At 43.0% G+C, this 26,136-nt stretch overlaps 1 protein-coding gene across 20 annotated transcripts in view; it reads left to right on the forward strand.

Annotated features, from left to right (window-relative positions):
- The window catches only part of NEIL3 (nei like DNA glycosylase 3), an 89,239-nt gene extending 78,764 nt beyond the window's left edge, over positions 1–10,475 (forward strand). For 17 of the 20 annotated variants that reach the window (XM_072775876.1, XM_072775873.1, XM_072775865.1 and 14 more), the window contains 2 exons: positions 2,723–2,897; positions 4,715–5,184. In XM_072775876.1, the coding sequence (XP_072631977.1) occupies positions 2,723–2,897; positions 4,715–4,897 (358 nt within the window). In that variant the 3' untranslated portion in view covers positions 4,898–5,184. Of the gene's footprint in view, positions 1–2,722; positions 2,898–4,714; positions 5,185–6,630; positions 7,514–9,380; positions 9,422–10,364 lie in introns of those variants that run through there. The other 3 variants (XR_012007430.1, XR_012007431.1, XM_072775869.1) reach the window with 3 other exon arrangements.
- The last annotated feature ends 15,661 nt before the right edge of the window (positions 10,476–26,136 follow it).

Genomic DNA, 26,136 nt, shown 5'->3' on the forward strand with positions numbered 1-26,136 from the left:
TTTATGTATTTATTCATGAAAGAAAGAGAGAGGCAGAGTCACAGGCAGAGGGAGAAGTAGGCTCCTTGAGGGGAGCCTGATGTGGGACTCGATCCTGAGACCATGGGATCATGCCCTGAGCCAGGGGCAGGTGCTCAACCACTGAGCCACCCAGTCCCAGGCCACCACCTGTTTTTATAAATAAAGTTTTTTTTGGAACACGTTCCAATCCCATTGGCTTATGTATGTTCTATGGCTGCTTTTCATGTTACAACGGCAGAGCTGAGTTCTTGCAGCAGAGACTGTGAAGACCCATGAGCTAAAAATATGTGCCATCTGAATAGATTTGTCAACCCCTGACCTATTGTATTTATTAATAGGCCATTTATAATCCACTGTTAATATTCAAAGTGATGGTCCTAGTTATCCAAGTCAAACTATTTTGCGTGCTAAGTTTACCTAAGAAAATGCTCTGCTACGTTTTAGAAAGTTTTTAAATAATGATGGAAACAAAGAGGAACCAAGATGTCCCCAATTAATCAGAACATTTAATTATCCTGGATAATGTTTTCTATCATAAAATTAAGATTAGCCATGCATATTTAGAGTTGATGTGATCACAGGTGGCATCAATATCCTGGTTACATTAACTTAGTGCCTCACAAGTTAATGTGCATATGAATCACCCGGGAATCTTGTTAACATCCAGGTTCTAATGCTGCAGAGGATCTGAGGCAGGGTGGGTAATCCTTGTGTTTCCAAGGCTCAACCAGGTAATGCCATGCTTTTGGTCAGCGGACCACACTCTGAGTACCAGGGAGGTGGACATTTTTGTCTTTACCTTATACCAAGTAAGAAATGGAATGAAAGAAACGAGGAACCCAAGGGGGACACTGTGGTTTCCCCCACACACACCTTAATCCTACCTGCCCAGCACTGCTCTCCAGGAAAGCTTTACTAGTAAGGGAATTTAAACCTCTCTTGGGTATTCAGAGCCCTGGGGATTTCTAGGTTGAAGCAAATGGGTTAGAAAACCTTCAGCTAATTGTTATCGAAGGCAGCCACCTTCAAAATAATATAAAAAACTGTGTTTGCAGGCATGCATTTTTTTCTGTAAGAAAGCATCATTTCACTCCTTTCTGTTAATATTCTTTAGACCTTTTTTTCTTTCTCTTAACCGTTTTGTTTTTTTGTTTTTGACATGTCTTGCCTTTTCTATACCGTCTACATATTTAGCTTCTCTTGAAGGTTTTAGTATGGCCTGTCTCGGTAGAGCATTGGTGAAAAGGAGGGGATGTGAGAAAGACAAGCCTGTGCTTTCTGCTTTGCTATTTCTGGATGGTATCGCCTGATTCTAAAATACCAGCTACCGTCCCCCCCTCTGAAAAAGGTAGCCACAGAAGAGTTGCTGGCAAAATATTTAACTGTAAGGATTTCCTTGGCAATGTCTACTGCATCAACAGCTTCAGAAACTACCCTCAGAATATTCGAGTTAATGTAAAGCAATGTATTTGAGCGTCTGTTTTATAAGTGATTTTAAAGCAATCTCAGCACAAACAAGACCTCATATGTCAATTATACCTGAATACACCTGGAAAGAAAAAATACCTCAAACTCTGAACATTTCAATTAGATAAGATACCTTGAGGCATCATTGTAGGAACAGGTATATGAAGAATGTCGTGGAGGGAGCAAGAGAAAGGGGAAATATTTATGATTTTTTTTTATTTATGATTTTTAAGTATTTTTCAAGATTATTTAAGAACAATATTTTATTCCATCCTAGAAATTTTTTAATAATGATATTCTAACCAAAAAAAAAAAAAAAGTGAGAAAGGATGAATCTTTTTATCGTGAAAAAGTTTTAAAATAGGGATATTAAGGGGAAGGGCTTTTGGTTTTAATTAATGCGAGCTCTTTTTCTCTTCAACTGGTTTATTAAAAAGACTAATTCTTATAAAGGCATTATTAAAAATATGCAAAATATGAAAAAAATTTTAAATAATCATGAAGCTCCTCTACCAAGAGAAAATTCTGCTTCTCCAGCTACCATAGAAGCTCGGTTTCTGACCTTTGACCACTGTTTGGAAGAATAACTTGCAGATACTCTTGATCCTAATTGTGGGGGAGAAGAAAGCTTCCCCAGTAGCTTTCCCAAATACACACTTCCACACTTTGCCAGGCAGCCTGTGCCTTGCTGAAATATGATTGCAACCATTAGATGTAGCCTTGATCAAATAGAAAATTGCCTTTAAAACGGACGATAGAAAGGGTGATCTTTGGCCTTGTCAGAGCCATCGATGAGAGTTTGCCAGCGATGAGAAAATAATTAGAGAAGACTGTCATTCTAGTTACTTCAGGGGGCAGAGAGCAGTTGGACTTGAGAATATTTTAGTGGAGATAAAAGATGCCACCGCGTAATACTGAATAAGGGAGGAACCACATGTCACCAATGAGAAGTCAGTAAGTGGATGGACATGGACATTACAGCCATTTTTGTTCTTTAGAAATTTTAATTGTGTGCTCTGGATGCACAGGTAACTTTGGAAGTAAATTGGGATTGCCTGGGAAAACCACAAATTAAAAAGATGTCGCAGAGTGTGCAATGAGGTACAGCTGACCATGGTCCACTGTTCAGTACCATGTCTTCATACAAGCGGAATTCTGGTGGGGGGTGGGGGCGGCTAGGAATGATCCCTTTAGCATGGTTACCCCGTAGTAACTTTGTAACCTGTCATTACAGTGAACCTGGAATTAATATGACAGATGGAGCTTGTGTGTTAAATGCTGACAGTCCTCGCTGCAGTAAACACAACCGCCTCTGCGCTCTCCGAATTGTGCGGAAGGATGGCGACAACAAGGGCAGGCGGTTTTATGCTTGTTCTCTACCTAGAGAAGCACAGTGTGGGTTTTTCCAGGTATGCATGCGATTTTTCCAGCTTACTCTTGTGCAATTGAAGACTACCGTTATTAAAATGTAATAAATAGTTGGGGGCCACTTGGGTGGCTCAGGGGGTTAAGGGTCTGACTCTTGATTTTGGCTCAGGGTCCTGAGCTCAGTCCTCAAGTTGGGGCTTAAGATTCTCTTTCTCCCTCTGCCCCTCCTCCCTGCTTCTCTAGAGGAAAAAAAAAGGAATAAATAGTGGTCTTTTTTTCCAGTTTCACCTTTAAATTTTATTTTCCTTTTCACCTTTATTTATTGTTTTATTTTATTTTAAATACTTTATTTATTCATGAGAATACACAGAGAGAGAGAGAGAGAGAGAGGCAGAGACGTAAGCAGAGGGAGAAGCAGGCTCCCTGTGGGGAGCCCGATGCAGGACACAACCCCAGGACCCTAGGATCACAACCTGAGCTGAAGGCAGATGCTCAACCACTGAGCCACCCAGGTGTCCCTCTTTTTCATCTTGAAATTTCAAATAGCCATTTGACACTTCAGTCCAAAGCCTGAGCGTTGAAGGACTTAAAATTCAAAGAGCTTTGTCCAAAAAAGAAAAACTAATCAAATAATAGCTGTTAGATGATTCTAGTGTGTCACATGCATAACCACAAGTGCAGGTTTGTCACCCTTGGTTTATAAAGATAGAAAGATAGGGAGTGATTTACCCAGGTGGCAACTAAACCATGATACAAACACTCTTCCTAACTTCTGCTACAAAAGTTTGGTTTATGCACTGGATAGAAGGACACAGGAGAAATAGTTTGCAGACCTTGGGTTTACGGTAAACTCTGTGAATCCGATTGCACAAGCTTGCACGCTGACAGTGTAAGTATAGGACGGCTCTGCCCTCCTCGCAGATCTGTGAGTGTGTCCCTGGAAGTGAAGATGGGACGGGACACTAGAATCTAGAGTCCTTCCTCCTCTGGCTCACCATCTGTGTTTCTCAGGGTGTGAGCCTCTCATTATGCAATTATGTAATTCTGATGTTTAAAGATACATTTTTGTCTAACTGTTGCATCTGGTACATAACTGAGAAAAAAAAAGAAAGAAAATACTGATCTGTTTTAGTGCTGGAGCAAAATTTTGGGGGTTGAGCTTGCTGAGAGAGAAAATCTCTGTCTCCAGGGGGCTGTCTTCCTAAGAAAGTTTCCAGGGAGAACGGGATGATGACTTTGGGTCTTACCCCCTGCGAACATGTGACTCCATCCTGCTGAACTGACGCATTTCCTCCTCAAGGAGCTTTTGGGGGTGTAATGAAGAAAGGATTAGGTGGCAAATTAATAATATCACAGCCTGCTCTAAAAGCTCCCGGAGGCCAAAATTTATAAGAATAATACAGTGGAATCTGCTTAAATTTATCCATGCAATTCTGCATCGGATTCTTTCCTAAGAGATGAAGGAAGTTTAGTATTAAAATCATAGCAGATCTTTGATCTTCATCATTTTCACTAAAACAGATTGATAGCAGAAATATTGGTGATTGCTTTACAGCAAGATTCTGATCATTTCCAGATACTTGCCATAAAGAGGAAAGAATAAGCATGCCTTGAGACCAAGAGAAACTCGGAATTATGGCAGTTTTCTGTTTGACTCAAGCCCATTTGTAGGAGAGATGCGTCTTATAGGATCTAGGCTTTTCTAAGGGCAAGAACTGATGGCTTGTGTCGATTTTACAACGTCAGATTAGCAGTAGCAGGGAACATGGGGTGTGCTGACCACATGCCCCCAGGCTCGGCCTGTGCCTATTCCTAACCTGCACCTAAACTCTGCAATCCTTCTGTTTTCACCCTATAGTGGGCAGATCTGTCCTTCCCACTCTGCGACCATGGCAAACGCTCCGTCATGAGAACGGTGTTGAAGATTGGACCTAATAACGGAAAGAATTTTTTTGTCTGTCCTCTTGAGAAGGCAAAGCAGTGCAATTTTTTCCAGTGGGCAGAAAACGGACCAGGAATAAAAATTATTCCAGGATGCTAATATTTTCTCCTTCAGTGGGATATCTGACATTTAATTTCTTCACACTGTATATAATGTTTTGTCCCCGTTTTGTTCAATGGAAAGGTTGTAGACTATCTGTGGCACATTTTATAGTTATTGCAATATTTGAGAGCTGTTCATTTTTTCTTAATGCGTGCCATCTTTCCATTCTATGGCTATTTTTTTGCCTTGATGAAGGCTCTGTGTGTTTCATCAGATGTACAGTGTATTCTGTTTATCGTGTATAATGCATTTAGTAATGACAATAAAGTATTTTTAGTGCGCTATTGGTCTCTCGTAACTTCTTTGGGGAAGCAATGATTTATTTTTATTTTATTTTTTATTTTTTTAAGGGGAGGGGGATCCCTGGGTGGCGCAGCGGTTTGGCGCCTGCCTTTGGCCCAGGGCGCGATCCCGGAGACCCGGGATCGAATCCCACGTCGGGCTCCCGGTGCATGGAGCCTGCTTCTCCCTCTGCCTGTGTCTCTGCCTCTCTCTCTCTCTCTCTGTGACTATCATAAATAAATAAAAATTAAAAAAAAAATTTTTAAGGGGAGGACTGCATAGTCCAGTGAAATAGCCAAGTCTTCTATCTACAATGAGTAACCTTCTCAGGTATCACTCCTCTTCATAGCATATGATTAAAGTACTTATTTTCTTAAGTGAAATTTAAGGAAATGAGATCTCCTTCATGGGAAAGGACATTTGCTTTTTTTTTTTTTTAATTCTATTCAACATCCAGTTCCCATTACATGCTAGAGATAAGCCAAACACTTCGAGAATTCAACTGCATTTTCAGAGAAACCTATGGGGATCCAGAATATGAAAGTAACATTTAGGAGCAGAGGTCGTCTGTATGTCTTTAAAAGGGAAGTTGATTTCAATTTTTCTGATCTTGATTTTAATATTTAAAACTAATTTTTAAAAACAAGTCCATTTAAAATGCTTGATAATGTGGTATTTTAAAAAAATTTATCATTTTAAAGTCCTTTTTTTGGTACCCTCCTCCAAAATTTAGCAGGGGTAACTATATAATCATTCACCCAAAGGAAAGGAAAACCTCACTCTTACGTCATTTCTACACGTTTGTGGTAAATTCCACTCAGAGGTGGTTCAGTCTATTAAAAAGATATTTAGAAAAGGACAGCAGAGAAGATGGCTTGACCCCCCCCCACCCCCATTCTGAGTTGTCCATGCAGAGGTCTCAGAGTTATCCGCATATGACATTCTCAGCAAGGCCAGAGCATATGTGATCATCTATCTGCATTTGAACTCTACCTTGAAGAGACCAAATTGGAACCAACCCAAGATCTGTAACCCCAACCCCAAGAGCTCAACAGGACAATGACTACAAGGCAGGCCCGGAACTGGGCTGGGCCACTGGTGAGCTTGGCTGACCTGGTGTGAATTTACACAGGGTGCACGTGCAGAACGAGACTGCAGACTCCTGGTGCCACAAGGAGGGGAAGGCCCATCTCAAGTGAGGCCTCCATCAGAGAGCAAATTAATGCCAAGGAAATATAGGCAAATGAAATGCAATCAATTTCAGTATGATACTTTTAGATACTTACCAGATAGGAAATATGCAGGATCTGTATGAAGAAAATTCTATTGAGAAGCATCAAAGAACGGGATGGATAGATAAAACAGGATCTTGCTTGGAAAGAGTGGATGTTTGAAACATGTCATTGGTTCGACCCTCATTCTGCGTTTTGACTGTATTTCCCTTCCAGACCTCAAGGAGGCTTCTGTGTCCATTGTGGGTCAAGCTCTAAGTGAACCCTGCTCTAGACTCTGGGCAACCGGATGACTGGGTTCTGCACACACTCAAAGACGACACTGGAGAGCCAACCACAGCAGGCAGATTCTGGAGAGGTGAGAGGTTTGGGAGGACAGACCAGCTGAGGTAACCTCCCATGTTTTACAGTTTATAGTCTCACCCTGAGGGCAGAACAACGTGAGAACCAAGCAGGCTGGCCAGAGTCTGACAGAAAAGGAGCCCAAAGAGGCCTCGGTCAGCCTGAGCAACCACAGCCACTGGGGATGGGGAGGGGAAAGAGGAGACCTAAGAGGGGGAGCCCCGGGGTCCAGTGCTTAAACTCTTTCCTGGCCCTCGCCTGACCCCTGAACACAGAGCAGCAAAAGACAGAAGAACCCAACCAAGATCTGACCCACTGCCTGAGAGGATTCGCAGTTTGAATCCAACCAAACTAATTGCTGGTAGAGACAAAACCATCAACACGCTCTAAAGGAAAACACCAAACCCAGACCCTCCTCCATGTGATATTCAGGGTTCCACCCAAATTATGCAACATAAGAGGAACCAGAATAACGTGACCCGATTTCAGAGAAAAGACCAACAACGGAGACCAACTCCAAGATGACCGAGAAATGGGAATTAGCCAACACGGATTTTAAAGCAGCTATTAGGACTCTGCCCGTTGAAGGCTGCCAACGGCCCGCGATGCCAGGCAGGAAAGCACACAGGGAAGAAGCAATACAGAAAACCCGTAAAGGCAAATATCCAAAGCATTATGAGATATGTTCTATTTCCCCTGGTTTCTTTGCAATACATGGGGCTGTCGAAAGCAAGATAGCGCAACATTGACTTGTGAGGTGCGTAACGTGTGTAGCTCCGATGCTACAGTGCAGGGATGGGAGGTGGAAGGGGCTCTAAGATTGCAGCTTGTCTACATTTTATGAGAAATGGATCCATCTTATCTCGGTTGCCAGATGTCAGGTATGTAGATGTAATACCTACTACTTTCCAACCACTATTTATTCCAGTATTTTCTCAGCCCCACCCCCGGGCCCCTCTCCCTCTGAGAACCCAGGACACATATGGCTTACTTTGATTACTACAGTCCCAGACTCTGTCCCCTGCTGTCTTCACAGGCGAGACCACCCAGCGAACTGGATTATTTCAGTCGTGGAGCTATTCAGTCCTGTAATTTCCACCTGGTTCTTTTGTATAACTTCTGTTTGTTGAGATTTTCCAGTTTTTTAAATTGCTGTCAAGAGAACTTATCATTGATTCTGGAAGCATTTGGAAAATCCTGGTTGGATAATCCAAACATCTGATTCGCCTCGTTATTGACACCAGCACAGTGTCTTTTCTTCTTTCGATCGTGGCTTCCCTGGTTTGGGGCATGACAGGTGATCTTTTATTATATCCTGGATATTTGGTTATTGTGTTAGGAAACTCTAGAGACTATTTAAGTCTTTTCTTTTAGCACATTGTTGTTCCACTCAGATCGAATGTGTAGTTTCTGGTGTGTAGGGGCTTGGGTCCCAGGGATAGTGTAGGTCACGGAGCCCTTGCCATGTGGTTCTGGTCTGCATCCCCCCTGCTCTTGCCGTGGCTTCTGCTTAGTGCTCCTGGTGCCGTCCCAGGCAGAGAGGAGACTCCCTGGGCTGCCTGGGGCTTCAAAGCCACCCTCTGCGGGGGGGGGGGGGGGCACGGGTGAAGCCTGATGGTTCCAGGTGGAAGGAAGCAGGTGCCATGCCTTGCCCCATGGCAACAACATGCATGTCCCCAGCAGCAGGACCAGGACAGGGTGTCCCGGCCTTTGGGAGCCTGCTGGTTATCACTGTGCTGACCTTCGGGATGTGATTCGTTGTCTCCTGCTCTTCGTCTCTGTGGGGTTTATTTGTCTGTTTCTTGGTATTTCAGACCAAAATCGTGTGAACACGAAGGCTTCCAAGGCTGGGGGTTGGGGGGGGCACTGAAAATGAGGGTAGGAGGTAAAGTGAGGAAGATGGTTTTAGGAGCCACTGTTTCTTGGGCCCTTCTTTTGTGACAGCTTCTGTCATTTCCCTGGAGCATTTCGTTTAATCCTCTTGACCACCCATGAAATAGGCTTTATTATCATTATTGTTACTTCTAATTTTCCAGTTTAGGAGACCTTCGTGTAGGTGAAGTCAGAGAGGTGTCTGTCTGCATCACGCAGGCTGTGGTTTGAATGAGGTTTGCATAGCACTAAAGCCCCTGCTCTGAAATAAGCTGTTCTCCTTTCTGTGTATTAAAGGAAAGTGCTGTTCTCAGAACCGCAGGTCTTAAATCTGTATGAATATGAAAATAATCATTATGTTAATTTTTTCCCCGAAAAATTTATCCCATGAAATGGGCAATGTTAAAATGTCTATAAATTTGTTTGAAATTTCTGTTGCCTTCTATTGCTTTTAGTTAATTTGCATTAATTTTTTAATCCATTATTTTCACGTACTTTCTAAAGGCACCTGTCATTGCATGCTCCAAGGCCCCGTGATTAGCAAGTTGATGTGTGAAATGAAAGAATAAATGTTCGGATGAGTTTCCCAAAAGATGGATAACCTCTGTCTCTTTGTCTGTCTTTGCAGGACTTGCTGCCTCTTCTGGAGCTTATTCCACAGAGTGTCTCATGTTATGTTACTTGTCCTATCTGCATTTCCTAATGTTCCCCTCTTTGAGGGATGTCACATAACCCTTCTTTGTTTTTCACAGAATCATACCAAGCTTTGGGCCTTGCACACAGTAGAAACTCGGTAAGTATCTGTTGAATTTAATAGATAAAAGTTTAATATAATGTCAGTCTCCTGATTATATTTAACCTTGTTACCACTACTCAAATATGAATGCACTTAAATGTCATTGAACAGAGTGCTGCTCGTTTATTATGAAAGAGAAAGAAATTCCTCAGTGTCTAAAAGCTGTTAAATCTTTCTAGTAATTTACATGAAAATTTCTCTCTCTCTCACCCTCTCTGTGGCATTCTGTAGATATCTGTTTGCAAATGGACAGGCCCATACTAATCAGATCAAAGGGTATGTATTCCTAGAAAAGGAAAGAAAAAAGATAAAAAATAATGCTGCCTTCCTGCAACACTGTATTTAATAACATAGAGATGAAAAAATGTGACCACAACTCCCAATGCCCATGAGTTCGAACCTTGTCATTTTATAGGAAACCCCACCAACTGGTTTAAATGACTTCTTCCCTTTGAATCCATCTAGTCTCTATCCAGCACCTACTATGTGAAAAAAAAAAATCAGTAGGATGTTAGGTTTAAAGAAGAGCTTGCCAGTCTGTGAGATAGAAAAATTATGAGGGATAATAGCCCTAGAAGCAAGGGGCAGAAAGTGCAGTGAGGGAGAGCTCGCACACGTCTGACGCGTGAGCTAGAAGAGTTTCGGCAGAGACAGCGATGGGTGTTCCACCTCGGTGAAGATGCGCACACGCAGAAGGGCATTTCAGGCAGTCGGCTCAGCATATACAAAGATATCTAAGCAACAGAACAGGGAATGTGTGGGGAATAGCAAATAGTCCTGTTTGGCGTGAAAAGTGTCTGTGAAGGAAAAGTATGTACAAGATGAAAAATCTCTAAAGGAAGCCTTACTTCCACTTCAGTGCTACACATGGATTTTCTAAGATGGGCCACTTCTTTGTTGCAAGGATGTAAAAATAAGTAAGTCCCTGCCTCCCCTGCAGGAGCCGGTGGGCAGAGAGCTGGCCGGTGCACGCTGGGACCTGTGCTAGATGACCGATGCACGCTTTTGAACAAATGAAGAGGAAGCTATTCTTCAGGCATCATGGGCAACTGTAGGTATAGTGTCAAATTACTATATTCTGGAATAAGATGGAGTTCTTAAGACCGCTAGTTCAAAGACCTGCCCTTTCCTTTCCCTTGACCTTGACCATGTGACCCTGAACATGATATTTTATTAAGCTTTGGCCACTGAGTGCTAAGTCCCAGTTAACTCGTCAGTGAAATCATGGAAACCACAAGACCACCCCGCAGCACCGTTTTGAGGGTAACGTGCTGTAAGCATCTAAAGGTCTTGTTAGCCCAGCACTTGGTTAAAAAAACTCAAGTTGGTTTCATTATCTTTATGGTCTACAGTAGGTACTCTGCATACTACTACAACCACAACTATTCTGGGAAGTTTCAGAGAGGAAAGAGCAGTGCCAGTGGTCTTACAGAGGGATTTGCATTTCACATGTGTGAGGGCCAGAGGAAGTACATGCTGTGTCTGGGGAACAGGGAGCCCAGAGCTTCAAAAAAGGGCAAATGTTAGGAAGGAGATGCTGGGGTGAGTTTTATGCTTCCCGTGATAGCTCAAGAAGAATGTTAATTCACGAAGGAAATCCAAGGTTTCAGAGAAATCCAGGCATGTATTACATTCTAGATGGAAATCCTATAAACCCAATAAGGAATGTAAATCACTGTCAATACAATTTTAGGCCTGTTTCTTTGACGGCAGAAGAGACTCAGCTTTAAGGGTGCCTCCGTGGGTCTCTGTTAAGTGTCTGCCTTCTGCTCAGGTCATGATCTCAGGTTCTGGGTGGAGCCCTGCGTCCTGTCCCCCTTGATCAGCAAGGAGACTGCTTCTCCTCTGCCCCTCCCCCTGCTCATGCTCTCTCTCTCTCTCTGAAGTAAATAGAAAAAAAAAAAAAAAAGGACATGACTTTAAGGTCATGGAAGCACTACGCACATAGTGTTTGTGGAAAGCAGGCCATAGGATTGTACTGTGTCACCCAGAGCCATGGACCCAAACAGCCCACCGGGTCCCGTTCATTGAAATCTACTTTGAAAGGGGTCAGCCGAGTGCTAAGCAAGGCACGGAGCAGACAGGATGGAAAGATCCTGTTCTTGGAAGTTGCAGAAGGAAAGCCCAGAGTTTGGGGGTTGGAACACTTTCTACTTATTATTTGGATCCTGTGGGCTCCTCTCCGGGAAGAGCAGCAAGAGAGGAAGAAGACAGGACATTTGAAGGAGTCGAAGAAATGCAAACGTGATGATAGAAAGAAAAAAAAAATAGGGCTTGTGAAACAGCAAGGGAAAGAGGAAGAGCCGCCAAAAACATCAGTATGGACATGTTGCATCCGTGTTGGCAGTCGAGATGCAAATAGATGGAGAGTCAACCAAAGAACAGCCTTCTAAATTTTTAAAAGTAGCTTTTTGGACTAAACACAATCATAAAATGCAGAACTGCAGAGCAAATTAGCTGTGTCGTCGCAACAGCTCCTCGTCCACCTTGTGTGTTAAAGCCTCCGCGTCGCTCCGGCCTCCAGCATCGGCCCCTTGCTTCACACGTTAATAAATACTTGTCTGCTTTTAATACGCATATATCTTTCTCATTACTGTGTTACTACATTCAGCGTGTTGGGCCGCATTTCGAAAGAATCTATTTTGCTACCAGTGGCAGAAAACAATTTAGGGAGCGGAACCGAGCCAGAAGAATGTGAAATCTCAGTTATTTGAGTCGGTTATTGACTCATTAGTTTAATAACGTGTGTTCTCCAAACTTGAATAATTTAAATGCATTAGAAATGATACAGCATTAAAAAGTGCATTCTTGACATGGTAAACACTGGATCTAGGATCTGAGTTTGTAGTTATTACTTATTTAAAATAAACAAGCAAATTCCATTGAGATATGGTCTCATTTTCAGGAATGGTCTATTAGCAGGCAGCAGTGAGCACAACAATTAACCATATCAGCGCATTAAAGCCTAATGTCTAAACTCAACATAGCAGCAAACACACATCCTACCATGGCCTATTAAGTAATCAGAAATGATTGCAGATAATTAGCTCATGAACAGCTGCATAAACTCAAGTATTCCATTTTTTATCAGACATGGAGACTTCAAGGGGAAGGGAGGTTTATCAGCTCTGTCCTGAACTGGGTGGGAGTGACACCATGAAACAAAATTAGCGACAGGATGCTAACGTTTGATGGCATATGGCCATTTTAAATTTTCTTTTGATAGGACTCCTTATGTTCACATGAGTAAAGTTCCATAAGTGCAAAACATGGAAGCAAAGAATATTTCCAGTGACCAAAAAGCACTTATGAAATAAAAGTAATAGGGAAATCCATTAGTAAAATTCTCATTAATGAGTATTTTTTTTGTATTGTTAGTTCAACTTCGATTTGCATATTCACATATATCCCTTCTGAATGAGAGGATATTCAAATATATATATGACTATTATGTATCTCATAAATATATATCATAAGTAGTTGCATTTGAATTAATAAATATAACTGAATAAGTATATCTTTCTTAAAAAATGAGTATTCTTTCTTGTCTTCTTTTTTTTTTTTACTAAAGAAAACATGCTGAAGCCAGAACATGATAACTATCTTTAGAAATCTGAGCGATCGATATGACAAAGAGAGAATTATGTTTTTTCATACCAGTCCAGAAAAACAGAACTCAGAGATGTGGGAATATGGGTTTAATAGAAAGGACGAAATCCCCAACATTAGACTTCTTAAAACTGAACTGGGTACAGAGTGAGATGTTTAGGTCCTGTCCGGATGTCATCAAATAAAGCCAGTGACCGACCTCCACCAAGGGCAGATGTGCTGGAAAGGGCCTCAGGTGCCATCAGGGCTCCTTCCCGTTGTAAAATCCTAGGAATTAAACCTCTAAAGGAAATGGTTTGGCAATAAAGGAGTCATTGATGGTGCTACACTTTTGGGTGCCACTTTCTGAATATTTGCATTGAGGTTCTGTATGTTGTCTCGTTGTTTCTTGACAGAAGTTAGTTTTCATATAATTTATAAGGCTACCAAGGATAAGACAGATGACCCATAGATAGCTAGAGGGCAAAACACAGAATTTAAAACCATGAATTTCACTCGTAGAGAATTCCCTCCATTATATGTATTTTATATTTGTTTGCTCTGGGTATCCTCATTTCTGTAATATTTTAACAAATATTTAGGGGGCTATTGCTGTGCTAGACCAAATTGTTTAAAGTCTTGAGGGGAAGGAAGCATTCAAAGCAACAGTGGCATTGAGTCCAGTGTGACAAGAGCTGTCGTGGAGAGACAGAGAGGATAAGGAGAAATGAGGAAAATGAGCTCCCATGGCAACCTGAGGGATGCCAGGAAGGCTTCCCGTAGGAGGAAACACTGGAGGGATAGGTGTTTGCCTGCTACAAACAGAAGAGTCTATACAAGGTGTTAGGCATGGAGGGGGCTATTTATTGTACTTGACCTATGGAAGATACCTAGAGCCCAAGTCAGCCACCTTGGGTTGTGGTCACTATTTTCATGTCATTCGTTCATTGCAAATTGTTGGTCACTCTCACCCAAATTTCCCAGAGTGGGTCCGCTATCAATACCGGCCATTTCCAGGAGCCCTGCTAGGAAAACTAATAAAAATGTGGGCCAACCACATAGCATCACCCTAAGGCTTGGAAGACTTCCCAGCATGAAGGTCAGAGAGTTTGCTGGGAGAAGCCCTCAGGTAAGTCTTGTGCGAGTTCCAGTCTATGAACCACTGTTCTGGAATGGAATATTCACGTAGGTTTTAAAAAACATTTTAATCTACTATAGTAAACTCAATATGTAAGGGGCACCCGGGTGGCTCAGCGGTTGAGCGTCTGCCTTCGGCTCAGGCCGTAATCCCGGGGGTCCCAGGATCGAGTCCCGCATCGGGCTCCCTACAGGGAGCCTGCTTCTCCCTCTGCCTCTGCCTCTCTGTCTCTGCGTAGAGAGAATAGATTAATAAATAAAATCTTTTAAAAAATAAAATAAAATCAACATGTAATGCTTCTTTTTTTTTTTTTTAATGTGCTGTAATAATAACTTGTTTGGAAATGGAACGGGAATGAGAGGTTGAGGAAGGAGCGATGGATGGTCCGGCGACCTGGCTCCTGCAGCTGGTCCTGCACCACGTGAAAATAATAATTGCTGCTGAATAATGTGCGACCCTGCCAAGAGATGGAGCTTCTCTTGGACCTCAGAGTCTTGGGACATAAAACAAGGAGGTTGTGTCGGAAGGACCCTGAAACCCCCTTCCAAGTCTCCAACGCTGTGGCTCTGGATGGGTTCCAAGTCAAGTGTGTGCATAATTAAGTAACGTGAGCCCACCGGCCTCTTTGCCGATGGCCCGGCCCTGTTTGTTTTTGCTTCTCGTGTCTTGTTCAAGCCCCCGGGCCCTGCCCTCCGCTGTCCCCCCATCGCCCTAGACATGCTCTTCCTTCTGCCTTCCCTCCTCGGTGGGCGGGCGCTTCACTTACATCAGGTACTCCTACTTTCATGCCTGGTAACCCCGCCAAGGCTCCTTGATTCAAACGCCCGGGAGACTTTTAGATGAAAACGAAACAAATAGCACTCGTCTCGGTGTGGAATCTCCTGGAATGACAACTGGACATTTCACAGGTGACGGGAATGAAGAAGAAAAGGAACATTCTCATGGAAGTTATTAGATCACAGAAGCTAGAGACCCGGGGAAAAGAATTGAACTGTTCTGTTGGTGCACAGGGCCTAAGAAGTTCCCTTCTGCCCGCCCTCCCTCCCTCCCTCCCTCCCTCCCTTCCTTCCTTCCTTCCTTCCTTCCTTCCTTCCTTCCTTCCTTCCTTCCTTCTTCCCTCCCTTCCTTCCTCCCTTCCATCCATCCTCCCTCCCTCCCTTCCTTCCTTCCTCCCTTCCATCCATCCTTCCTTCCTTCCTCTTTCCCTTCCTTTCTTCTTCCCTTGCTTCTTCTCTCCCTTCCTTCCTTCTTCCCTCCCTTCCTTCCTCCCTTCCTTCCTTCCTCCCTTCCTTCCTTCCTTCCTTCCTTCCTTCCTTCCTTCTTCCCTCTCTTCCTTCCTCCCTCCCTTCCTCGCCCCTCCCACTCTCCCACCTTCTCACTTTTAAAAATATTTTTCTGCAGAGTTTTCTCTTTTTTCTTGCATATATTAAACCATAAACCTCCCAAAAGCAAGATTTGGTTAAAAAAAAAAAAAAAAAACCACCTTCCCTGACATTTAGTGTTAACACCTTAAACAAGTGATCGCTCAATAAAACCTTAGGGAATACAACAAAGAATCAGCCCCTGCTGCCCTATGCTCTTGGCCACGGTCTGTAAGTTGGTTTTCTTTACAATCAGGGAGCTTCTTTCCAGAATATTTTACCTGCATTTTTGCAAGAAGGTACAGTGTTTGGTTGGCCCGCCTGCTGCTTCATCTGCCCCCCCACCCACCCCGGGACTGGGGAGCTAACACAGGCCCGCACCTCCCTCTGTCTTACACACACAGGGCAGCGTGTCAGCACCCACGTTTCAGTCGGGCGCCCGCTCCGCACACCTCCCGGTGCCGCAGCCTCTGTGGGGTCTCCTTGAGGTCCCCTCACAGCCTGTGCGTGGTCGCTCTGAAACCACTAACCCTTCCCCGCCTCCGATAGGAAATGCCAGGGGACCTCATTTCAGCCTCTCCTTGCGATCGATCACTGCTCTTCGGGCCTTGGGACCTCGCACCCCCAAACGTCACCCTTAGTGCGGTGCTTCGCCGTCTGCGGCCACCCTAACACCCTAACACCCTGCCAGCGGTCTCATCTTGTCTCGGAGCCAAGATAGATCACTTGGATCCGCGGTCAGCGCCAGGGGTGTAACATCTTCCCAGCTCTCCCAACCTCTCCCAACGTCCAGGTAGCTCCTTCCCAGAGCAGAGCTGCTCTCTGGGAACGTGGGCTCCCAGGTAGGGCTCCGGGTGCTGCGCTCAAGGGAACATGAGCACCCGTCGCCCTGGTCCCTGCCTGGGTGATTGATCTGTCGCAGATCATTTCTGAGCTACTTACTGTCACCCGATTGAGTCACAGGGTTAGTCGAATTTGACTCCCGGGCTTGGATTTATTCTGGGCTTTTCATCGCTTTCCCCTTTAGAAAACGGGCCTACCTCGACCAGAGGGATGCTCCCGCAGCTCTCTCTACCCCTCCCCTGAGTTCTGGGGCCTCTGGAACTCTTTTCCGTTCTAGTAAATTCTGTAGGGTTTTTTTTTTTCCTTCCTAGATAGTCACAATTATAACCAAAATAATTTATCGAATAATTAGGTGTTTAATAGTCTTTCTTCCTTCTTACGATGAATGTTCCTTGCGGGCAGCGAGGTCCTTAACACCAGCTCCCCAGCTCGAGGCCAGTGGCTTGAGGCCAGCAGCCGTTCCATAAAGGGTTGTTGAGCTAAGAGTATCCAATTACCTTATCAATTTTACGGACTGTTCTTCGGCTATTACTGTAAATTCCGAAAATGCACTCCTTTGGCCTCGAACCTGGTAAGGTCTGCCACTGTGCTGACAGGTGCCCGCCTCCTTGGAGGCTGATGGGTGGTGACTAAGCCTTGGAATCCAAATTACCATGGAAACAGCCTCTGGTCCTACCTGTTTGCTTGGGTGGCTGAGGCCACCCTTCCCACGCTGGAGGGAGCTGGAGGCCCAGACAGATTTGGGCTCCCCGTGCTCCCCACTTCCAGCTGCCCTTCCTTCAGGTGGGCTACAATACAATTGATTGTGATTAGAGTACTTAATCTATTCACTCTAACTGATTAAGTTACTGCTTGATTGTGTTACAGCTTCATCCATTTACTGTGATTAGATTGTTGCTGGAAATATAGGGCTACAATCAAGCTTCTGCTATTGTCAGATTCCTCAGGGTGGTTCTGAATGTCTCCACATAATCTTTTTGGCTGTTCCTTGGGGCCTGTCATTTCTGCAGATAACTAATCTCATCCATTATGTGCCGAATCTTCCTGATTTTACTCTTGGAGGGCACCTTTATCGCAAACTCCCGGGGTGACTTTCCCTGTCCTGTCGCGGGGACTAACCACGTGCCTGGCTGATAACACCCCGGGTTTGTGGAGGCGACACCCCGGGGCCCCGCTGCGTTTTCCTTTCCTACTGTCTGTCTCGTGTCTCCGAGGAGGGGGGACAGACACTTGCTCCTCTGCAAGGCCTCACACAGAGTTGGGGAGCTTTGCGTGAGTGTCTCATTGGGAGCCTGGGGTGGAAGTCTATCTCATTGTCTTCCAGACACTAGGGGAGCGGACCAGGCAGGAGCAGTTTGTCAAAAATAATAATAATAAAAAGTTTCTGATTGCTCCGTGTTGCATGTCCTTGAAACACACAGCCTGGTTTATGTCCCACCACTGACACGCAGAGACGTTTTTGCAAGGTGCGGTGGGGTCAGGTGAATGCCCAGCCACAGGGCCCTGCAGCTTTCCTGGCGGGGAGCCGGGGGGGGGGGGGGGGGGGCAGGTGCGAGACACCAGCGCCCAGCAGCACCACAGGTGGGAGCTGTTTGGCTCTTTGTTCTCATAGAAGGGCGACAGAAAAATGGAATAGGCTGCACTCATTTATATATTTGTACAGAAATTTCTCCTCTGGAGGAGCATTGCAAAGACTTCTTGGTTTTCGTGGAAACCAAATATCAGAGGCTTCCCAATGGCTCCTCCAGAAACATTAGAGTGTAGCCAGCCATTGTCTAAGCAATTTTTCCCCCAAATGATTCAATAGAGTGTGAAGGATCCCATGGTAAAAATCAGTGACTGTGAATAATGAGTGCATTGGCTCCATAGTCCTTGTATACTGTCGAATTACTTTGATACTTGGAAGTCCTAGTTTTCCAGGATTTCTGGTGCCTTCCATTTGTGCAGTCAGGGTCCCCCACCCACACACCCACCATGTTCTGTCTTCAGGCCTACTTCTGATTGCTTTCAAGAAGATGAGAGGTGCGGGTTTACAAAGTCAAATGTACACAAAACGCATTTTTGTTTTATTTCTTTGAATATCCCTAACCTACAGAAAATGTGATCTCTTGACACAGCCCAAAGTACTCGAAAGGGAAAAACGAAAAGTACAGATAACTCTATTTTTTGGAATTTCAAAAATGACTTTTTTGGTTATAGAGGATCGTCATTCCTCAAAGGCTTCAAGTTCTTCTCTTGATCAGAATCGGTGGCCGTGCATCTCAGAGGTTGAATAAAGTTTCAGCATACCTCCCCATACCTCGCTGACAGATTTAGTAACCTCTGCATTCTGAACCCATGTGTCTAACAGTCGATGGAACACTGGGGGCACAAAACGTGCTTTTGAGGAGGTAAAACACAGGTCCCCCAGTCCAGTAAGCTTCTACAAGGTACTTTTGGGATGAACTCCTACCACCCTAAAGATGAGGATCAGATTCTGAGCCAGTTTACTTTTGTACATTATTTTCATAAGATTGGTTGCCTGGTATTCCAGACCTCAGGAGACAAAAGCAGAAATGAGAGGTAGGAAAGGAGGTTGCTTGTTGGTATCCACACTTATTGATAAAAGCAAGAAAACACATACAAATGCCAGAAACTACAAAAAGCAGAGATCAAGAATTCAAAATGTAGGGACACCAAGGTGGCTCAGTTAGTTAAGCACCCACCTTGGGGCTCAGGTCATGATCCCAGGGTCCTACGATCCAGCTCCACAACCGGGCTCCCTGCTCAGTGGGGAGCCTGCTTCTCCCTCTCCCTCTGCTGCCCACCCCCACTTGTGCTCTCTTGCTCTCTCTCAAATAAATAAATAAATAAATAAATAAATAAATAAATAAATAAATTCTTAAAAAAAAGAATTCAAAATGTAAGGGGGTTTCCAACCTCCTTTGGTGTTAAAATCAGGCCTTTGTTACAGCATAGAATAGTAATTTCTGTTCATAAGGTTAGCCTTGAGTTGTCAACTCAGTAAACATTTAATGGCAGATGCCCTTTACACAGTATACCGTGTTTATATGCAGTTTCCAATATATTTTCTGGCACAGACTCAGGAGTTCAGTTGCTTTACGTTGGGTGATGCGGTGAGATAAACTTCACAGAAACACAATGAAATTAGGTACATTGTAGTGTGACTTTTTTTTATGGGACTATTTCAACAGAAGGGTATGAGAAAGTTAAAAAGATATCAAGAATAAAGCAAGTGAGCTGGTGACAGAGTTTAAAAAAAATGGATGAAGAAGCCATTGAAGATTATAGGAAAAGGTCAAGAATATAGAGCTTTGAAAAATGCAGAGGTAACGCAGTGTAGCAGCAGAATCCTGGATCTTCTGAAACTCACAGATTAAAGATTTAAGAAGGCTATCAATGAGGGAGAGGTAGTATTTGATAGAGAAAATGATTAAAATATAAATAAGAGTCCCAACGTAGGCATGTGTCTGGTGAGGGCGTATTTTGGAAATGCTTCGGAGTGGATGACAGATAGGAAGGCAGAGGAGAAAATGGAGAGTTCACGTCAAGGATGACTTAACTATTTGGGGTCTTGGGAACAATACAAAATGAGAAAATTTGGAGGAGAAAAGAACAAATTCAAATTACTGTCTAGCATAACTAGAAGGTAGACTGACTGCATTCTTTCAAGAATGAAGAATGGATGGACATAAAAACTCCAGAAGGGAACAGAGTCAAACTAAAGAAAACAAGAGGTAGATGGACTAGGTTTGGGACCAGGACACTTGTTAAATACTGCCACCAGGATTACACGGGGAGATTCAAATTCAGGCTTCATTGCCCACCCCCAGGAAGGAAGTATGTTGTAGGTTAGGAATGAGAACTATTTAAAAAATTCTGGAAAAATGCACCAACACAAATGGTTGTGTGTCAACAAGAAGGACACGCATCATGGGACCCAAGCTCACCCCCCATTGCAGTGTCTGGGACTCAGCTTCTAATAATTATCCTTCCTCTGATCTTCTAATTAAAATATCTTCATGAAAGGGAATGATACGCACAGACTTTGACAAGATTCTGAGACGACATCGCTATCACTCTTGCCTTAGCAATTAGAATTATTTTTCCAGATCTTAATTATAAAAATGGAAATCATTGTACTTGGTGCTTTACGATAAATCTTCAAGCAACGAAAGCTGTAAAATAGAACCTGGCAATTTAAGTGATTTACTGCAGCAGCATAATCCTTGAGACATTCCTATTAACTGAGAACTTGAAATATTTTTAAGTAAAATATTCAAAGAAAAGATGTCTTTAGACAAAATAAAATCAAGACACAATTGAAAAGGGTAGCTCCTTCTCCTTCTCTTTCTCACACAAATAGCATCAAAATAACCCTTGATTCTATTTCATTATATAAGTAACACAACTTGGTATAATGCTGTGTATGGCGTGAGGAGGAAAAATAAGCACTTAAATGCTCACTCACTGGATTATTTCTCGTCATTACAAGCAACATAGATGTAGTATATTCTATCATCATAACTCTGATATTTTATGATGCCTAAGTTTGTAATTAGATGATGATGCATTTGTGTGGAATATTGTTCTAAGAAACAAAAATGAGCAAATTACAGTAGTAAGATGAACATCTTAAAAATATGACTTCCTGGGTGCCTGGCTGGCCCAGTTGGTAAAGCACGTGACTCTTGACCTCGGGGTGTAAGTTCGAGCCCCATGTGGGGTGTAGAGATTAATTAAAAATAAAATCTTAAGATAAAATATGACTTTTTTTCCTCCAAAAAGATCATAAATTATAAGTATCTTCCAATACATTAATATCTTTACGGTGTCCATTTAACTGCATTGGAAGTTACAGAAAAGGATTGTGGCACAAGGAAGCACAGACCATTTCAAAATTCATCTATATTTTGTCTTTATTGTCGACGGGAGATGGGGCTGATCCGGTAATTCTCCTCAGTTACAAGAAAATGACGAAGCCAAACACAATTTTGTGGGGAGCTATCATCTGAGTATTCTGGAATGTAGAGATGTCATTTTGGCCAACCTAACAAAATACCAGGCACAGTTCTGGACTCCGGGGGAAAGGTAAAACCCTGCCTCTCCCCATGGGCCAGAAGGAAGCCCTTTAGGGACATGATACAAAGTGCGTTTTGCGGATGTTGTGATATTGATTTAAATAGCATGGTTTTGACGAAAGAGGAGACAGGTCAGAGAACCCCGTGGAGTCCCACCAAGCCTATTCAGGACTATAAGCCTCTGCGGATCGCTCACCTTTCCCTGAGGTGAGCAGTGCAAATCTGGGCCTGCAAGCAGGTGCTTTGTGGCCTGCCCGGTTTGGGGCGGCTCCGTATTGTACAGGGTTTGCCAACACTGAAAATTGGAAGCTGTGACCTCAAAGTCCAGACTCCTGGTTTCTCTTTTAAGACTGTATCTCATAAGGATGGATCCACATTCCCACATGGACGGCCTCTCCCCGTCAGGTGCTTGCTTGCATTTGTCCCGGCCTCACCCCTACCGCCTGGGACACTGAGAGCACAGATTATCCTTACACATCCTACTAACTCACCTGCAGGGCCACACATGTGGGTGTGAGGTCCCCCCGGAATGCCTGGAGGGCTAATCCCTTCATCCATTATCTCCCCAGACACCATCCCTAGTGCTTGGCTGGCCTCAGACTCTTCTCTGCCCTCCACGGTCTGTCCTTCCTCTGCGGTGTCTCGGGGGTGGACCTCTTGGCGTCAGCTGCTTCTCAGTGAGTGTGTTCCCTATATTTAATATCTCTATGTTCTGCATGAGCGATGGGCTCCTCTTGGATCTTGATCTTGTTCACTCCGTCTTTAATTTGGCTCATGCAGGGTTACCACATATATTTAGATTTTGTTCCAAAGTCTACGCTTTTCTTCCCCAAAACATGAAGCGTTGCTTTTCCCTAACCATTTGTCATGGAATGTCCGTGTGCACCATTTCATGATTTCTTGTTCTTTCTTAGCCTTCATCGAGTGTCCTAAACATACTCATTTTAGTGTAATGTTCAAAGTGTTCTGTTATTTTCATTTCTTTCTTTCTTTCTTTCTTTCTTTCTTTCTTTCTTTCTTTCTTTCTTCTTTCTTTCTTTTTTTTTTTGTGTGTGAATTAATCTCCTGATTTGTTTTCTTAGCTTACTAGTTGCCTTTCCAAGCTTTATTTTTGTCCTCACCTTTGCAATTTTGGCTTGCACGCTCAACCTGAATGTTGGTTGGTTCTTTTGTGCCTTTTTTCTCTCTCCTTCCTCTTCCTTCTTCTTTAACTTCTCTCTGTGTCTCTCCTCCTTCGCTTCCTCTCTCCCGCTCACGGACAATTGCTCTCCAACTAACTGTTCTATCACTTACTTCTCTCCCGCCACACACACACTGACTCTTAAGTCCAGAACAAACTCTCACTAGCATGGCTCACGGCTCCTGCACAAGTGCCCTTGGAGTCACCACAGCCCCAGTCCTTGGAACAAATGGCCCACGGTCTGGCCACACAGCTGCTTCCCTGCCTCCCTCTAGAAGTGTATGAAAGCAGCAGTCACATCGCCTGTGGGAGTTTTCCCTAATATTTATTTTACAAGCAGGACCACTCCAAACAAGCACATAGCTGGGAGCAGTGTGCTGGGTCGGCCCCTGCTTTGATGAGACAGGCGTTTCTTCTTGCACGTCGCTCTGGAGAGGGACCAAATCTCAGTAGGATCTGCCGGTGGCTGCTGCTGGCCTCAGCTCCCATTGCCACTTGGTGTCTGCATTCCCTGTCTGGTCCATGGCAAGGATGACCTCCTGTGGAGCTTGGTGACACCTTGCGTTTTTCGTTCGGAAATGTACCATCACTGTGCCTGAAACAGAGGAGTTGTCTCTAAGAGGGCAAGGCAGGCACCCTCCTACCTGGAGATTCCCTCCCCACTCTCGTTCCCTAAGCTGCCTCCATCACTTGTCTGTCTTGTCCCCTGCTCCCTCCCTCCCGCCCCAGAACATTTGGACTCTCACAACCCTGCTCTATCTCCAGCTTCTGCTCTAAATATTTCATTTCCCTTTCATCGTAGCCACAGCTTCAATGAAACATGAAACACTGTTTTTTTGAAGCCCTTTTAAATGAAGACCTTTTTTTTTTAAGATTTTATTCATTCATTCATGAGAGGCACAGAGAGAGAGAGAGAGAGAGAGAGAGAGAGGCAGAGACACCTTCGCTCCCCCTAAGTCATGGAGATCTCCTTTCTGGTTTAATTGCCAAAACTTGCAGATGAGATGCTCGAAATAGCCTAGATGGGCAGCCCGGGTGGCTCAACAGTTTAGCACAGCCTTCAGCCCAGGGCATGATCCTGGAGACGCAGGATCGAGTCCCACGTTGGGCTCCCTGCATGGAGCCTGCTTTTCCCTCTGCCTGTGTCTCTACCTCAATCTCTCTCTCTCTCTCTCTCTGTGTCTCATGAATAAATAAATTAAATCTTTTTTAAAAATTATTAAAAAAAAAAGAAACAGCCTAGAAATGCTGGATATACCCCTGGAACCGAGAATGCTGGATAATGTAAGATACGTCTTTTTAGAAGTTTGCTGTGTTCACAAAAACCCAGGGAGATTTCACACCAAACTCAGAATGAGTAGAGAAGGCAAAGAGATTAAGCAGATCCCAAAACCTTGAGAAATCTTTGAGAATTTTTATAACCTGGATAATTAGACTCAAAGCCTGAGCAAGAGAGAGAATTTGTAGAAGTGAAGATATGAGAAAATGTAAAATGTGATGTATAAACTCAACAGCATGACAGATAGGGCTGGAGGGAGGCTGATAAACTGGAAAACGCATCAAAAGAAATCACTCAGAGTGCAGCACAGACATACATTATCCCACACATATCCCACACAAATAGAGTTTGAGACATTTAAGGTAGGTGAAACATGAAAGACATTGCCATATAAACTACTGCATGTTGATGATAATTTGCAATCCCATTTAGAAATATTTAGATAGAAAACAGTTAAACTCAGTATTTTGTCAGTTGGCAAAATAAAGCAATTATATGAGAGAGAGAATGGCAGAGAAGAAATATTGTGAAAAATGATGAGAATTTCAAATATAGGTTGAAAGATATGGGCCATTAGATTTAGAAGCACAGGGAATTCCAAGCAGAATAAATGAATAAAAATAAACCCATATATACACATGTTATTTGGATAATTAATGACATCAAAGATAAAGAGATGTGGAAAGTATTCAGACAAAACAGACTCTCAACAAAACCTGGAACCTTATTTGCAGGGCTGACCCTCGACAGCACCCACTGAAGCCAGAAGGCAGTGTAAATAACTCCTCTAAGTTCTGACAGAAAGTAACTGTCAATTAGCAATTGGGTGCCTGATAAAATTAACTTTCAAGAATGAGGGCAGAATTCGAGACATTTTCAGATAAAATCTGAGAGAGGTATTCAACACACATCTTCATCAAAGGGATTTCTTCTCTTATCTCCTCCTCTGATTTTATTTGTATTTTTATTGAGAGAGAGAGAGAGAGAGAGAGAGCCAGGAGTGGGAGGGAGGGACAAAAGGAGAGGGAGAGAGAGAATCTCTAGCAGACTCTGCACTGAGCACAGAGCCCAATGTGGGGCTTGACCTCACAACCCTAAGATCATGACCTGAGCCAAAATCAAGAGTCAGATGCTTAACCGACTCCTATGACCAGTCGCCCCAAATATATTACATATTTTTAAAAATAGAGGGAGGGGTGCTTGGGTGGCTCAGTGGGTTAAGCATCTTTCTTGACATTGGCTCAGGTCATGTTCTCATGAGTCATGGGATCAAGCCCCGTGTAGAGCTCTGTGCTCAGCAGGTAGTCTGAGATTCTCTCTCTGCCCCCCCCCACTCATGTGCTCTATCTCAATAAATAAATAAATCCTTAAAAATAAGGAAATAAATAATATATTCATACCGTTCAAAATTCCAGAATACAAAAGAATGTAGAGTTCAAAGTCTTCACTTGTTGGTTTCCAGAAAATCATTTTCTCTTCAAGACAATTAGTGTATACTGGGCACGTGTATGTCTTATGTGTATATCCTTTAAAGGTTTGTGGTAAATATTTAGGTAAACGTACATATATTATTCTGCTCCCTCACTTTTATGCAACTATATGATATTCCATGATATGGATTTATATAGTCCATTTCTTATTAATATATATGAAGACAGCAGTTAATCACCTTTTACATCAGCAAGAGGGATAATAAATGTAAGATAAATTTCTAGTTAGTGGTGCTATTATAGGTTTGGAAAAAACTTGTCCAATTTTTAAAGTGTCTTTTGTCATTGTATATAATACTTTTGCACATGCAGGAATTTTCAGCTTTAATATATTTAAATGTAACACTTTTTAATTTTATGGCCTTTGTTTTTATGTCATATTTTAAAAAGCTTTGACCTTTTAGATTATTTATACCAATTTTTTTATTACTTATATCACTAGCTTATCAATTTGGAATCAATTCATATGTAGCTCAATTGGTATGATGATCTTTAATGGTTATCATTTATTCATTATTCTTCTTTTCCCTAATGGAAATGCCACTGTTACCACATAATACATTTCTATATATTCTGGCCTATTCTAGAGTTTTTATCTTATTCCTATGATGTCAATGTTTATCCAATGCTTTGATATAAAAATGTTAATTATTTTAACATTGACACATTTTTATTCTTCCAATAAAACTTTGGATTCAATTTCTTAGTTCTAAAAAATATCTTGTTTTTATAGAAAGTCTATTAAATATTTC

The sequence above is a fragment of the Canis lupus genome, chromosome 15 (genome assembly GCF_048164855.1).
Source record: "Canis lupus baileyi chromosome 15, mCanLup2.hap1, whole genome shotgun sequence".
Taxonomy (NCBI): domain Eukaryota; kingdom Metazoa; phylum Chordata; class Mammalia; order Carnivora; family Canidae; genus Canis; species Canis lupus.